Below are 13,774 nucleotides of genomic sequence, written 5' to 3' on the forward strand. Positions count from 1 at the left end.
GATTGTTTCAGCTAAATGAAATGGAACAGGAAGGAAACAGTTTCCAGAAGACAGAGGTACACCAAAAGGAACCCACTGCTTTGGGAGAATTGAAGAAAAAATTAGTGAACTTTCACAGACAATCTACAGCTCTTCATGAATAATCTATGAAAGAACGAAAAATAGGACACCTTCCATAATGTTGGTATTTATGAGGTAATAGAACGTGCTTGTAGACTGCCTACTGGGGACATCTCAGGTAGTCTGAATGGTTTTCTCATTGAGGGGAGTACTTGGTATCTATAGATATGTAGATGGGGGTTTAATGCCTATTGAATGATGGAATATAGAATTTACGGTAAACTCCTTAATCTAACTCGTTTAGAAAGACCATAGCAATTCTATCTCCCTACCATCTATTAAATGTCCTGGGGCCAGTATGCACATTTAGATAGGTGACAGGCAGCAAGCTGAGCTATAAAACTAGCTTCTTTCCTCAAAAGTTTTTATGCCTATTTAGGGTAGAGGTGGCAAATCTGTAGAAAAGACTTTGATGAACATCAAAAGTTGCTTTTGACCCCTTTTCTCACCCATTTAAAGAAAATAGGCTTCATAGCCAAACTTTTAAAACTAAGATATCGCTTGAATTTCCAATTTCCTTAAGAAATAGGAAGACTCCTAGCAACACAAGGTTTGTGTTCTCGCATGGCTATGATTATTAGGTATTGAGTAGCAAGTCCCCCCCTTAGACAGGACATGTTGGTTTTCTTCCCTAAGTCCTCACCCAGCCCACGTTGTGTCCTCCATTTGATTTTAATCCTTGATTTGGAGACGTTACGCATGCTTGTCTCCTTGCCTCCACTCTTGTTGCTTTATGAAGCAAGGTTTGGCACATATAGCATATCTCTATCTGGTACATACTTTGTGTTCTAAAATTCAGTTGTAGGTAAGTTTTCTGGAACTAAACCCATTTACCCACAGGAAAAATATTAATTTAGTTTTACAAATATTTTAAAAAATGTTTTTAATGTTTATTTATTTTTGAGAGACAGAGCATGAGTGGAGGAGGGGTAGAGAGAGAGGGAGACACAAAATTCAAAGCAGGCCCCAGGCTCTGAGCTGTCAGCACATGCAGGGTGTGAACTCACAAGCCATGAGATCATGACCTGAGCTGAAGTCAAAGGCTTAACCAACTGAGCCATCCAGGTGCCCCCATTTTTACAAATATTAACTGAACTTCTCCTATATGCAAATCATTAGATAAGGTACATGGGAAGGAAGGCAAATGGAGCAAAAGATATGGTTTTTGCTCCCAAAAGGTCTAGGAAAGGCCATTAGTGTTTATTTAACATATAGTGCACTTGAAATGAAAACATAATGGAAATATAATTTGCAATTACTTGCTACATTACGGAAAAAAAGAAAGTTGCATGTTACATGTTTTATCCTGAAACATTTTATCCTGTTTTATCCTGTTTCTTGTGGATAAGCAATGATAATAAGAAGTGGATGTTACAGAGAAGGACAGCCTCCATATGTTTTCACTCCTATGTGGATCCTGAGAAACTTAACAGAAGACCAATGGGGAGGGGAAGAAAAAAAATGGTTAGAGAGGGAGGGAGCCAAAACATAAGAGACTCCTAAAAACTGGGAACAAACTGAGGGTTTATGGGGGGTGGGTGATGGATATTGAGGGCATCTGTTGGGATGAGCACTGTGTGTTGTATGGAAACCAATTTGACAATTAATTTCATTAAAAAAATAAAATAAATAAATACACTTAAAAATAAAAAAATAAAAAATAAAAAAAGAAGTTGATGTTGCCTGTTGTCAGTATTTTGAAGGAAAAATCTGAGAAACTTCTAGGAATTTAGAGGTGAATGGTACTTGTTCCCTTGGCATTTTTAGAAGATTTTGAATCATTATATTATTTTTCTGTATTTCTATTTAGGGAGATGCAAAATGCAGAATGAAAAGAGAGGAGAGAGGTGGATAGTGAAATAGAAAAGGAAAAGGATAGAAAGAGAAAGATGAAAAAGGTTTAAAAAGGCTATGATTCCTGAGTTGGAACTAATGAGGAGGAGAGATGCACTTGTGTCCTGATCTGACTATTGATGTAAAATGATATAGACATGTCTTTTACCATAGTTAATATCTTTCACATTGGAAAATCTAAGGATCAGTTGTCAATCTTCATGTTATACTTGATTTATCAGAGTGATCAGAGAGGTCATCACTCCATCCCTTTAGAAATATTTTGGCTTGTAGGACACCATGCACTCTTGGTTTTCCTACCTTACTAGCTGCTCCTTCTCCAGATTACTTCTCCAGATTACTACTTCTCCAGATTACTACTTTTTCTTCTCCAGATTACTACTGGGTTCCCACAATCTTTTTTAAAAATGTTTTTTTTTTCAACGTTTACTTATTTTTGGGACAGAGAGAGACAGAGCATGAACGGGGGAAGGGCAGAGAGAGAGGGAGACACAGAATCGGAAACAGGCTCCAGGCTCTGAGCCATCAGCCCAGAGCCTGACGCGGGGCTCGAACTCACGGACCGCGAGATCGTGACCTGGCTGAAGTCTGACGCTTAACCGACTGCGCCACCCAGGCGCCCCTGGGTTCCCACAATCTTAATGGTAGAGTGATCCCAACACTCATTGCTTGAGCTCCTTTGATTTTCTGCTTACCTGTACTCCCTTAGGGATCTCATCTGACTCATGGATTTAAATACCATCTGTGTGCTAATGATCCTCAAATACATACCTCAGCCAGGTACATATCTCAAATACATGCTACAGATTGGTGGATTCTTAATGTTTCCACTGGGTGTCTAGGAGAGATCTCAATTTTAACATGCAGAAAAGCAAATTCCTCATTTTTCTTCTCAAAGCTGCTTCTCCCTCAGTTTTCTTTATCTCAATGGAAAGGCCATCCACTTTTGTCCGGGCCAAAACATTTAAATTTTTTTTAATGTTTCATTTATTTTTGAGACAGGGAGAGACAGAACATGAATGGGGGGGGGGGTCAGAGAGAGGGAGACACAGAATATGAAACAGGCTCCAGGCTCTGAGCTGTCAGCACAGAGCCCGACGTGGGGCTCGAACTCAGGGACCGAGAGATCATGACCTGAGCTGAAGTCAGCTGCTTAACCAACTGAGCCACCCAGGCGCCCCAGGCCAAAAACCTTTAGAGCCATCCTTCACTTGCTTGTTTCTCTCACTCTACATTTCATCCTTTTGAAATTTTTTTACCTTAAAAATCCAAATTCATACAACTTCTTATCACTTTCATCATTATCATCTTAGTATAAGTTATCATCATCATCTTCCTGGGTTATGGCAATTTGGGGCTCCCATTCTTATACCACCAACAGTCTATCTTCAACACAGAGACCAAATAAATTATTTTCATATATAAAATTACATCCATCCTCTGCTCAAAATCCTCCAATGGCTCCCCATTTCACTAAGAGCAGAATTGCAAGTCCTTACCATGGCCTCTAAACCTCCAAAATCTCTGAGTTCATTACACTCTGAGTTCACCTCCAACAACTCCTTCCTCACTATATTGCAGCCCTACTTGCTTTTTATGCTATTGTTTGAACATTGCAGGGATGCCCACTGCCTCTGGTCCTTTGCATTTTTTTTTTCTGCTTAGAATGCTAACACCACAGACATGTGCTTCAGTTCTTTGCTCAGAAGTTAACTTCTCATGGAGACCTTTCCAAACCATCTTATTCAAAACTGGATGGACCTCTGTGTACCAGCCACACACCTCCAATCTCTCTTCCTTCTCTATTTTCCTCCATAGAAATTATGACCTTATATACTGTATCTTCTACTTGTTTTTGTTTTGTGCACCCTACACTGAAATGTAGGCTTCTTGAAATAAGATATTTATTTGACTATATTTCCCACATTGTAATTTTTCATCCTTGTGACTTACTTATTTTATAACTGGAAGTTTGTACCTCTTAACCCCCTTTACTTATTTCATCCTTTTCTTCACCCCCCTTCCCCCTGGCAACCACAAGTTTATTCTCTGTATTTATAAATCTGTTTCTATTTTTTTTTTGTTTATTTGTTCCTTTGCTTTTTTTTTTTTTTTTAGATTTCACATGTAAGCAACATCATATGGTAATTGTCTTTCTCCATATTTCACTTAGCATAATACCTGCTAGGTCCATCAATGTTGTTGTGAATGGCAATATTCCATTCTTTTTTATGGCTGAATAATATTCCATTGTGTGTGTGAATATATATTCACACAGACACACACACACGTGTGTGTGTGTGTGTGTGTGTGTGTGTGTATTTATATTGCCACATATTCTTTTCCATTCATCTATTGGGACACTTTGGTTGATTCTGTCTCTTGGCTATTGTACATAATGCTTCACTAAACATAGGGATGCATATATATCTTTTCAAATTAGTATTTTCATTTTCTTATAGTAAATGCCTAGTAGTGGAATTGCTGGATCATATGGTATTTCTATTTTTATTACATTTTTTAGAAACCTCCATACTGTTTTCCATAGTGGCTACACCAACTTGCATTCCCACAAACAATGCATGGGGGTTCCCTTTTCTCAACATCTTCACCAACACTTGATACTTCCTGTTTTTTCATTTTAACAATTCTCTCTGGTGTGAAGTGGTACCTTGTTGTGATTTTGATTTGTATTTCCCTGATGATGAGTGATGTTGAGCATCTTTCATGTGTCTATTGGCCATCTGTATGTCTTCTTTGGGAAAATGTCTATTCAGGACCTCTGCCCATTTTTAATTGGAATATTTGTGTTTTTTATGTTAAGTTGTATAAATTCTTTATATATTTTAGATATTAAACCCTTTTTGGACATATCACTTGAAAGTATCTTCTCCCATCCAGGAGGTTGCCTTTTCATTTTCTTGATGGTTTCCTTCACTGTGCAGAAGCTTCTCAGTTTAATGTCGTTCCAATTGTTTATTTTCATTTTTCTTCCCTTTGTCTGGGAAACAGATACAGAAAATACTGCTAATTCCAGTGTTCAAGAGTTTACTACTCATGTGTTCTTTTAGAAGTTTTATGGTTTCAGGTCTTATATCTAGGTGTTTAATCCATTTTGAGTTTATATTTGTATACAGTATAAGAAAGTGGTCCAGATTTATTGTTTTGCATGTAGCTGTCTAGTTTTTGAAGGAAGATATTTTCGTCTGTTTCATTATTATTGTACTCCTCATATCCAGGAAAATACAAAATATGAGTTCAACAAATAGCTACTGAATGAATGAATGAATGAATGAATAAAAGGAACTGGTGCAACTAATTATTTGATCAGATAGCAACCTGATTTAAACACCAGGTGGCGTTTGGCACCACAGTTCCAAGATAGTCAGTTTCCTAGACTACCAATTAAGAAAGGAGGTGAGAAGTTCAAGGAAGCTTGTGATGTCTCATTGAGTAGAACCCACTAGGCCTTTTTCTTTCTTTGTCACCAGGTCATATGCCATCCTCCATTCCCTCCCCACCCCTACCATGGGGTCATATGTATAAGGAGGAATACTGGTAAAATAGTGGAGGATGGCATGGGAGTCTGACCACCTGCCTATCTAGCTTACTTGTGCCTTCTGGACTTTCTCATGCTAGATACCAATAGTAGCACTTTCTTCTTATGATGTATTGGTGCCGAGTCCTTTGAACCTTATGATTTGGTGGGTCTAGAAACCCAGTTCCTGACAGGAAGCTCTGGCCACATGATCAATTGATGTTCCAAGGTCTGATGCTAGGAATAAGTAGCATATGTGGGAGATCTTTTTAAGAGGTCTAGAAATCTCTGCAGTAGTTAGAATGAGACTTGCTACAAATATAGACCTAGAAGTCTGTATTATCATTCTTCTTTAGAGCTCACTATAGAGCTCACTATACACATCTGTTGTCAACACAGATACCTCTAATACCAAAGGTCTACTAGGTCTGATGCCCCAAGTAGAAAGGCTGCTTGTACTGTACTTCGGACCTGTTGCAGATCTCTTTCCTTCTATGGGATCCATTCAAACCTGTAAGTCTTCCATGTCTCTCAGTAAGTGGGTGGAAGCAGTGTTTATACATGTGGAATATGCTGCATCCAGAGCCCTTTTAGGCCTACCAAACATTGTGCTTTCTTCACAGTGCTAGGGGTTATGAGATGCTATAATTTGGCACTTACTTTGGAGAGGATGTCCTAGAATACAGTCTTATTTGGGGAGGGGAATGAGAAGGGAGTTTCTCAGTTTTCCATTTGGCTTTTCCCACTATAATAGCTCTTAACCTACAAACTAAAGAAGCTTTGTATGAGTTCTAACAACTACCAAGTATATTTATTCCAATTATACATTCAAAGACTGGGGAAATGATGATGGAGTAGGTCCATGGACCCCAGTGGACCCACAGTAAGCAGGGTGTGGACCAGAGCTCCATTTATTGTATGTACCCATATAGCCCTACTATAATAGAGGCCTATGCTGATGTTTTGATATAAATGTTAATTAGGACTCTGTGTCCTATAGTTCTCATTCAAATATTCAGATATTTCTTTTTCTCAAGTGTAAAGTTATTTGGGTAAATGGACAGAGGTCCCTTATGGAAGAATTATTAGCAAGTAACTTTTCATGGTGTCATGGAATTCTTTTTCCTAGGATGACGTTTCCATCAGTCAGTGTATTCCAGGTCTGAGGATGGCTCATGTCTCAATATTGGACAAGATCTGAATATTGGAATTTTTATTGAGGTATCCACTTCCAGCTCTTGATCATTCATCTTTAATTTAATTTAATTGTATAACTTGAGAAATACTTCCATAGGCTGCCCATTTATCATGACATTTGGAGCACCATGTTCTCTTAACCATCTCCATGGTTCTTTACAAGTCATACTTCATTACCCATTACTATTTACTATAATTGTGCTTACCTCTCTTTTTCAGTGAAGTAGATTCTTTTCAGTGGTTTCAGTTATCTGGATTCTTTTATTTGGGGATCCTGTCATGTCCATGGTTATCAGGGAGCCTAGTTCTTTAGCAGGATCTCTTATTGCCCCGGATGACCAAAGACAACTGCCATTGAGCTTCTTAATGATGTTAGTTCCCCTCTTACTGGCACATTACTTAACACTCTGGTCAATGGACTGTCCTGTAAGCCCTTTCTTAGAACATTGTGGATGGGTGGGTTTTCTGGCCTTATGTATTATATATAATCTAATAGCCTCACTTCTCTGAATCTTTTGATTACTGTCTTAACCATCTGTCCCATTTCTACTTCATTAGGTGTAGGCTATTGCTTTGTCCAAGCTTCCAAGAACCATCCTAACAGCATATTAGCACTGTCTCCTGGGATTCTTCATGGGATGTAAACCTTGGATCACAGTAGAGTGCTCACATATTGATGAACTCATTCATTTCCAACTTCACATTCTGTTCTCCTTGATACAGCATACTCAGGATGTAATCTCATGGAAACTCTCCTGGCTCCTGCTGGGAAATTTTTGGCTAGGTAGTGCAGCTTCTTTGATATATAGTTTTTAACATATTTTAGCAGGCTCAGAACTACCCCAGATGGGTTGTTATAACTTTCTCCATGACCTGGTGGCCAGGAGATCTGACCTAGGGCAGATCACAAAGGGATGTGTGTTATTTTGCAAGGCAAAAACTTCTGTACCATCTTCAAGCAAAAGTGGAGTGGGGAGTGCAAGGCTTTAAAGAGAGGAGTGGACCACTTCTGAATAGATAGAGGATTCAGGGGAGTCTGAATATATACAAAGATTCAAGATTTTCTAGTGCATCAATGAACATGTTTGCATTTCAAGTCTCCATGTCCCACTCCTTCCTAATCAGAATCCTGCCTGTACTATAAAAGACCTGCTGGTGTAGAGAATTCAACCTTCTCTGTTTCTCTGCCTGGGTCCAATCTACAGATTTTCTGTCCTCTGTTTGCAGGAGATGAGAATCTTTTTTGTATTATTGAGGAGGCCCTTAAGGTCTCATACCATCTCATGTTGGTAGTATTTTACCCTTGGACTTTCATTTTTATCTCAGTTCTCCATTAGTGGATTTTTAAAATAGTTGCACCATAACTGCACACTAGTGATAGAATTCTCATTTTGTAACTAGGTGATCCAGCTCATAAATTCCATCTTGTGGTTGCCTTCCTAGAATCATTTTTGGCAGGAACTGTCCCAGGTTGGCTTCCTCAGGTGACGAAGGCTGTGAGGTTTCCATGCAGAAGGTTAATTGAGGAGTGCTTTTAGTACCAACACCTGTGATGAGTGAGAGTCGCAGGACCGCGCAAAGGAAGAAGTTGAATTGTGATGTAGTTGCAGGAGAGGCCTCAGCTGAGATCTGGAGCTGTCATGTTTTTCACAGTTGTCCCAGTTGAGTCAAGAGACTTTGTACTCCAGCACCATCAGTCACTGGATGCAGATGCCTCCAGGAAGAAGGATGTGTATTCTTTTCACCTAGAGCAATTCCTGGGGAGGAATTCAGTTGTGAATTATCAGCAGTCTGTACTCTTGGCAGCTGGAGAAATGGGTGCCTCAGTCTATTTGGGACTGAGGACTATTTGGGCAGTGGACCACAGAGTTCACCACAGTTCCAGTAGAGATATGTTGAATAAATGATTGAATTGTCCTTTTGGAGCTATAACTCCTTTTGGAGTTATAAGCCTCTTGAATTTATATTCCATTTGGATTGTTATGTAGTAATTGGCATAGCACCCTCCATATAATAGTTGACTGATCAGTATGTGTTCAGCAAGTATACGAAGGAATGAATTTTAGGGCTCTTATTCATTGTGACTATTCTAGTCCCAGTCAATACAACCGAGGTTTTAACTATAATCCCTTGCATTGCGGTTTTAGAAAATTTGCCACTCCCACAAAGAAGGATGCTGTGGGTTTACTATTTATGTGTAACAGTGACTGGAAAGGTCACTTTGAAATGTGGTGGTGTGAGTGGGCACTACCTGAGCCTAATATTCATGCTACACTGACTCTCAACCATGACATAGAACCCACTAGTGCCTGGCGGATGTCAATTCATTGGCATGCATGGACTTAGGTAGAGGCTGAGTCTTGTGTGCTGTATAAATGCCTATTAGTTTCATTCTGAGTACTTAAAAGCATACCAGACAACACCAGTACCAACACCTTGGTACAAATTCTTTCTTGGAAACAGATTGTTGGTAAGTGCTTTATTTCCTCTCTAAATACATAGTTTGTCACCACATGCATTAATTCTTCATTAAATGATGTCAACATTCTACTAGGTAGAAATAATTGTACCCTTTTCTTAGGTGCAATTATCCTGATGAAAGTAATTAGTCAACACAGCTACTTAAGAAGGAGCCCTGCATTTGGAAGAGATTCAACTTATATGTACCATGTGGTAGGGATTTAGCTTGGCACTGGATTCAACTTGGCAACACGTACAACTTCTCAGAGGGCTCCTTGGTTGTTGTGTTTTTCTGCATAAAGGTGATATCCCCAGAAAATCCGGTACAAAGAAAACATACTTACATGTATTAAGACCCAAAGCATACCTGTTATTCTGACAAAAATTATTTGTATACATTATTTTTTTAATCCACACAAGAAAATATGATTCTAATTTTGCTTTAATCTCTCCTGCCTGTTTGCCAACTCACTGGACCTTCAGCTAATGTTGTACATACACATAAATCTCTCCCTTGCCATCAACTATGCATTTGGAGTTTGGATTTTGCTAAAACAAATAGAATAAAGCAACTCTTTAATAGTGTGAGATCTGAGGCAGTTTGTGATGGTGGACAGTTCCTATCAAATTTTAAACTCTTTAAGTTATTCTTACTCTCTTTCTGAATAAAGAGGTAAAGATATTTTTTCAAAGGCTCTCAAATCTCTACTGCTAAATTTTCTGGGAGTGATGGCAATCCTGATTAGGATTTGTGTTACACAAGTGTTTGCAATTGTCAAACTTTAGTGAATGATCATTTTATTTCAAAGGAAAAGACTGGAAACAAATATTGAATTCTAATGATATGTATACTAAAGTATTTATGGAGAAGGATACCAATGCCTGCAATTTAATTTGAAATGCATAAAAATAATATGAGTTACCTCTCTGCTTCTCCCTGTTCAACAATCACATCTTCTGGTGTAGTGCCAGCTGTGTCCCCAAGACACGATGGTGAAAGTTAGAGTAAACAGATTTGGCTGTATTGGGCACCTAATTACCAGGGATGCTTTTAACTCTGGAAAAGTGGATATTGTTGCCATCAATGACCCTTTCATTGACCTCACCTACATGATCTACATGTTCCAGTGTGATCCTACCCACAGCAAATTAAATGGTACAGTCAAGGTTGAGAATGGGAAACTTGTCATCAATGGAAAGCCCATCTCCATCTTCCAGAAGAAAGATCCCACCAACATCAAATGGGTGATGCTGGTGCTGAGTATGTTGTGGAGTCCATTCGGGTCTTCACCACCATGGAGGAGGCTGGGGCTCACTTGAAGGGTTATCATCTCCACTCATTCTTCTGGTGCCCCCATGTTTGCGATGGGCATGAACTATGAGAAGTATTACAACTCTCTCAAGATTGTTGGCAATACCTCTTGCAACACCAACTGCTTGGCCCCTCTGGCCAAGGTCATCCATGACAACTTTGGCATCGTGGAGGGACCCATGACCATGGTCTATGCCATCACTGCCACCCAGGAGACCATGGACGACCTCTCTGGGAAGCTGTGTCACCATGGCCAAGGAGCTACCCAGAACATTCTCCCTACTTCTTCTGGTGCTGCCAAGGCTGTAGGCAAGGTCATCCCTGAGCTAAATAGGAAGCCCACTGGCATGGCCTTCTGTGTCCCGATTCCCAATGTGTCAATTGTAGGTATGATCTGCAGCCTAAAGAAAACTGACAAGTACAATGACATCAAGAAGGTGGTGAAACAGGCATTAGAGGGCCCCCTCAAGTGCACCCTGGGTAACACTGAGGACCACTTTGTCTCCTGTGACTTTAACATTGATACCCACTCTTACACTTTTGATGCTGGAGCGGGCTTTGCTCTCAATGACCACTTTGTCAAGCAAATTTCCTATTATGACAATGAATTTGGCTACAGCAACTGGGTGGTGGACCTTATGGTCCACATGGTCTCCAAGGAGTATGAGTCCCCTGGACCACCAGCCGAAGGAGCAAAAGAGGAAGACACAGTGCCTCAGCTGCTGGAGAATCTTTGCCCCAACTCACCCCCCCAACATACTGAGAATCCCCCAACCTCTACACAGTTTCCATCACAGACACCCTGAAGAAGGGGAGGGGCTTGGGGAGCCCTACTTGTCATGTACCATCTATAAGTATACTATACCCAGACAAAAAAATAATATGAGTGTTGGATGAATATAGGGATGGATAGATAGAGTTGTGATAAGTAGAGTGAAATGTTAATTAATGGTAGAATCTAGGTTATAGGTACAGGGGTGTTCCATGAAAAATTATAAAAATTTTTCTATATGTTGGAAATTTTCATAACAAAATACTGGAAATAATCACCATTGGCACTCCTTTTGTAGTGCCCTTGAGGCAAACTTTGATCAAAAGGGTGTAACAATTCAATTTATCCAAGGTTTACTGAGCACCCACCTTGGCAAAGTTTGGTGCCGGGTATGAGATTTCATTGGGATTCCATACTTAGAAGTCTTCCTCTATTCTTAGATGGGGCTAGTGCTCTGAGCAGCTCTTGCCCTCCCTTTAATTCTGATTCCAGCAGGGAGAATATAGGTAAATGTATCCCAACACTTTGGAATTGATGGATTCCTTCCTTCCTTCCTTCCTTCCTTCCTTCCTTCCTTCCTTCCTTCCTTCCCTTCTTCCCTCCTTCTCTCCATCCATGTGTACTCTATTTCTCTGTTTGGTGTAGGTCGTTTAAAAAGTGTTAGAGATGGAGTTCTACAATCAAGAAGGTTAACATGTAATGGGAATCTCAGCATGAAGTCACTATTCCTGAAAGTTCCACTCTGACATTGTTTATTCATACTTTCAGACAACATCACTTCACAACGAGGTATGTAATGTAAGATATGTGAAAATACACTTGTGTGTGCATCTGGAAAACTTCAAAAGTAGAATTTTTTTAAAAAAAATTTCCTGATAATTTCTAAAGCCACAAAATATTCCAGTCACAAATAAAAAACCAAGGCTTTCCTGTGGGAAACTTTAGAGAAAACCTAACAAAACTTTTACCCAATTGGAGTAAACCATTAAATACGTCAAAGCACTTTAGTAGCACATAAAACCAAACCAAGTCCTCTGAAAATCATGGGGCCAAATCAAATGCTAAGATTTAAAAAGTCCCAACTGAATGAAGTCTCACCCAAGTCCTGCCAAGGGAGTTATTGCTCCCTCCAGAGTTGTCTCCTTTTTTTATTGGTTTTAATTAAGTTTTACAGAATAAATTAGTTCACCATATTTGAATCACATTTGCACACAGAGATGAAAAGTTCTTCTTTTTCCCTTCCAAATCAGGGCTTTACTACAGAAAAAGCAATCTGTGTGATGCAACTACTATTGAAGCTCCAGTCAATAAAAATGTCCAGCGAAGTGGGAGGGAGAGGAAATGGGAAAGAGAACCAAAGAGGAAGAAGCAAGAGCAAAGGAAGCAAATGGAGAACAGAGAAGGGCAGGAAAAAAAATGAGGAAAAGTAGATGAAGCCCTGGGGCAGCCCTCAGTGCTCTTAGTTGGAGCCAAATGCTAAAAACTTGCTGTGAGATTCTAAACATGTGTCTGGTTCCCTTTGCCTTCGCTTCAAAATCAGTAAATGCTCAATGAAAGTCTTCATATCCCATTGTTTGCTCTTAGAAACTGGAGTGTCAGGTACTCTGCGATCCTAAGAATCAGTGATCCAGATCCCTGCTTCTTGGCTTTTTAGTATCATCTACAACAGGAAAAAGATCTCTCTCACCTATTTCTGTTTTGGTATTAGAATTTCTGGATGTTTTTCTTTACCTGCTTTTGCCATTTAAACATAGAATGAAAAAGAAACACATGAAAAACAAAGAGAGAAACTTGAAACTTAAAGTGGCAGGTCCTTCCACAAGATGGTGCTTATCTTTCTCTGATTTGTTCTGGTTATTTATTTATTTACTTATTTATTTAGAAACAGAGAGAGAGAAAGAGAACATTGGGGAGAGGCAGAGAGAGAGGTAGAGACAGAATCCCAAGCAGGCTCCACATTCAGTGTGGAGCTGGATGCAGGGCTTGATCCCAACCCTGGGATCATGACCTGTGCCGAAGTCAAGAGTTGGATGCTCAGCTAACTGAGCCATCCAGGTGCCCGTCTTTCTCTGTTTTTATTTTCCACCGTGAGAATTGGAATGACTGTGACTTGGGTTTCAAAATGATTTGGTTGATTATACATGCACATTTCTGAAAGAATCATAGGATTTTATTCATTGGGATATTTAAGTTACATGGTACATTATTGAAATGGGAAATGAAGGGAGTATTGCAGTTTGGGTATTCCTGGAAACAGACTCTGAGATGGAGATTAGCATGTAGGGAATTATGGAATATTCATGGGACTGACACCTGCATAAGCAAATGGAAGGAAGCAGGATTGGACGTAGGATGAGTTTAGACTGTGATGTAGTCCTAATGCAGATCTTAGCTAACTCTTGGGGCTCTGAAGCTGGGACAACCGACCTTCCATAGTTGTTCCTTTTGGGGATCAGAGGCCAGGCCCTTATATTTCTGTACTGACCAGTCCCTGGATTTGGGCAGCTCCATGAGACAGCCT

The 13,774-nt window shown here is 39.7% G+C and overlaps 1 protein-coding gene across 1 annotated transcript; it reads left to right on the top strand.

Moving 5' to 3' along the window:
- Positions 1–10,156: 10,156 nt before the first annotated feature.
- Positions 10,157–12,673, top strand: LOC122492609 (glyceraldehyde-3-phosphate dehydrogenase-like). Its single transcript, XM_043596103.1, is given in 5 exon segments — positions 10,157–10,412; positions 10,415–10,493; positions 10,495–11,167; positions 11,852–11,855; positions 12,609–12,673. Coding segments are annotated over 5 exon segments (1,074 nt in total). The 5' UTR covers positions 10,157–10,159.
- Positions 12,674–13,774: the final 1,101 nt, after the last annotated feature.

The sequence above is a fragment of the Prionailurus bengalensis genome, chromosome D2 (genome assembly GCF_016509475.1).
Source record: "Prionailurus bengalensis isolate Pbe53 chromosome D2, Fcat_Pben_1.1_paternal_pri, whole genome shotgun sequence".
In the NCBI taxonomy this organism is placed as follows: domain Eukaryota; kingdom Metazoa; phylum Chordata; class Mammalia; order Carnivora; family Felidae; genus Prionailurus; species Prionailurus bengalensis.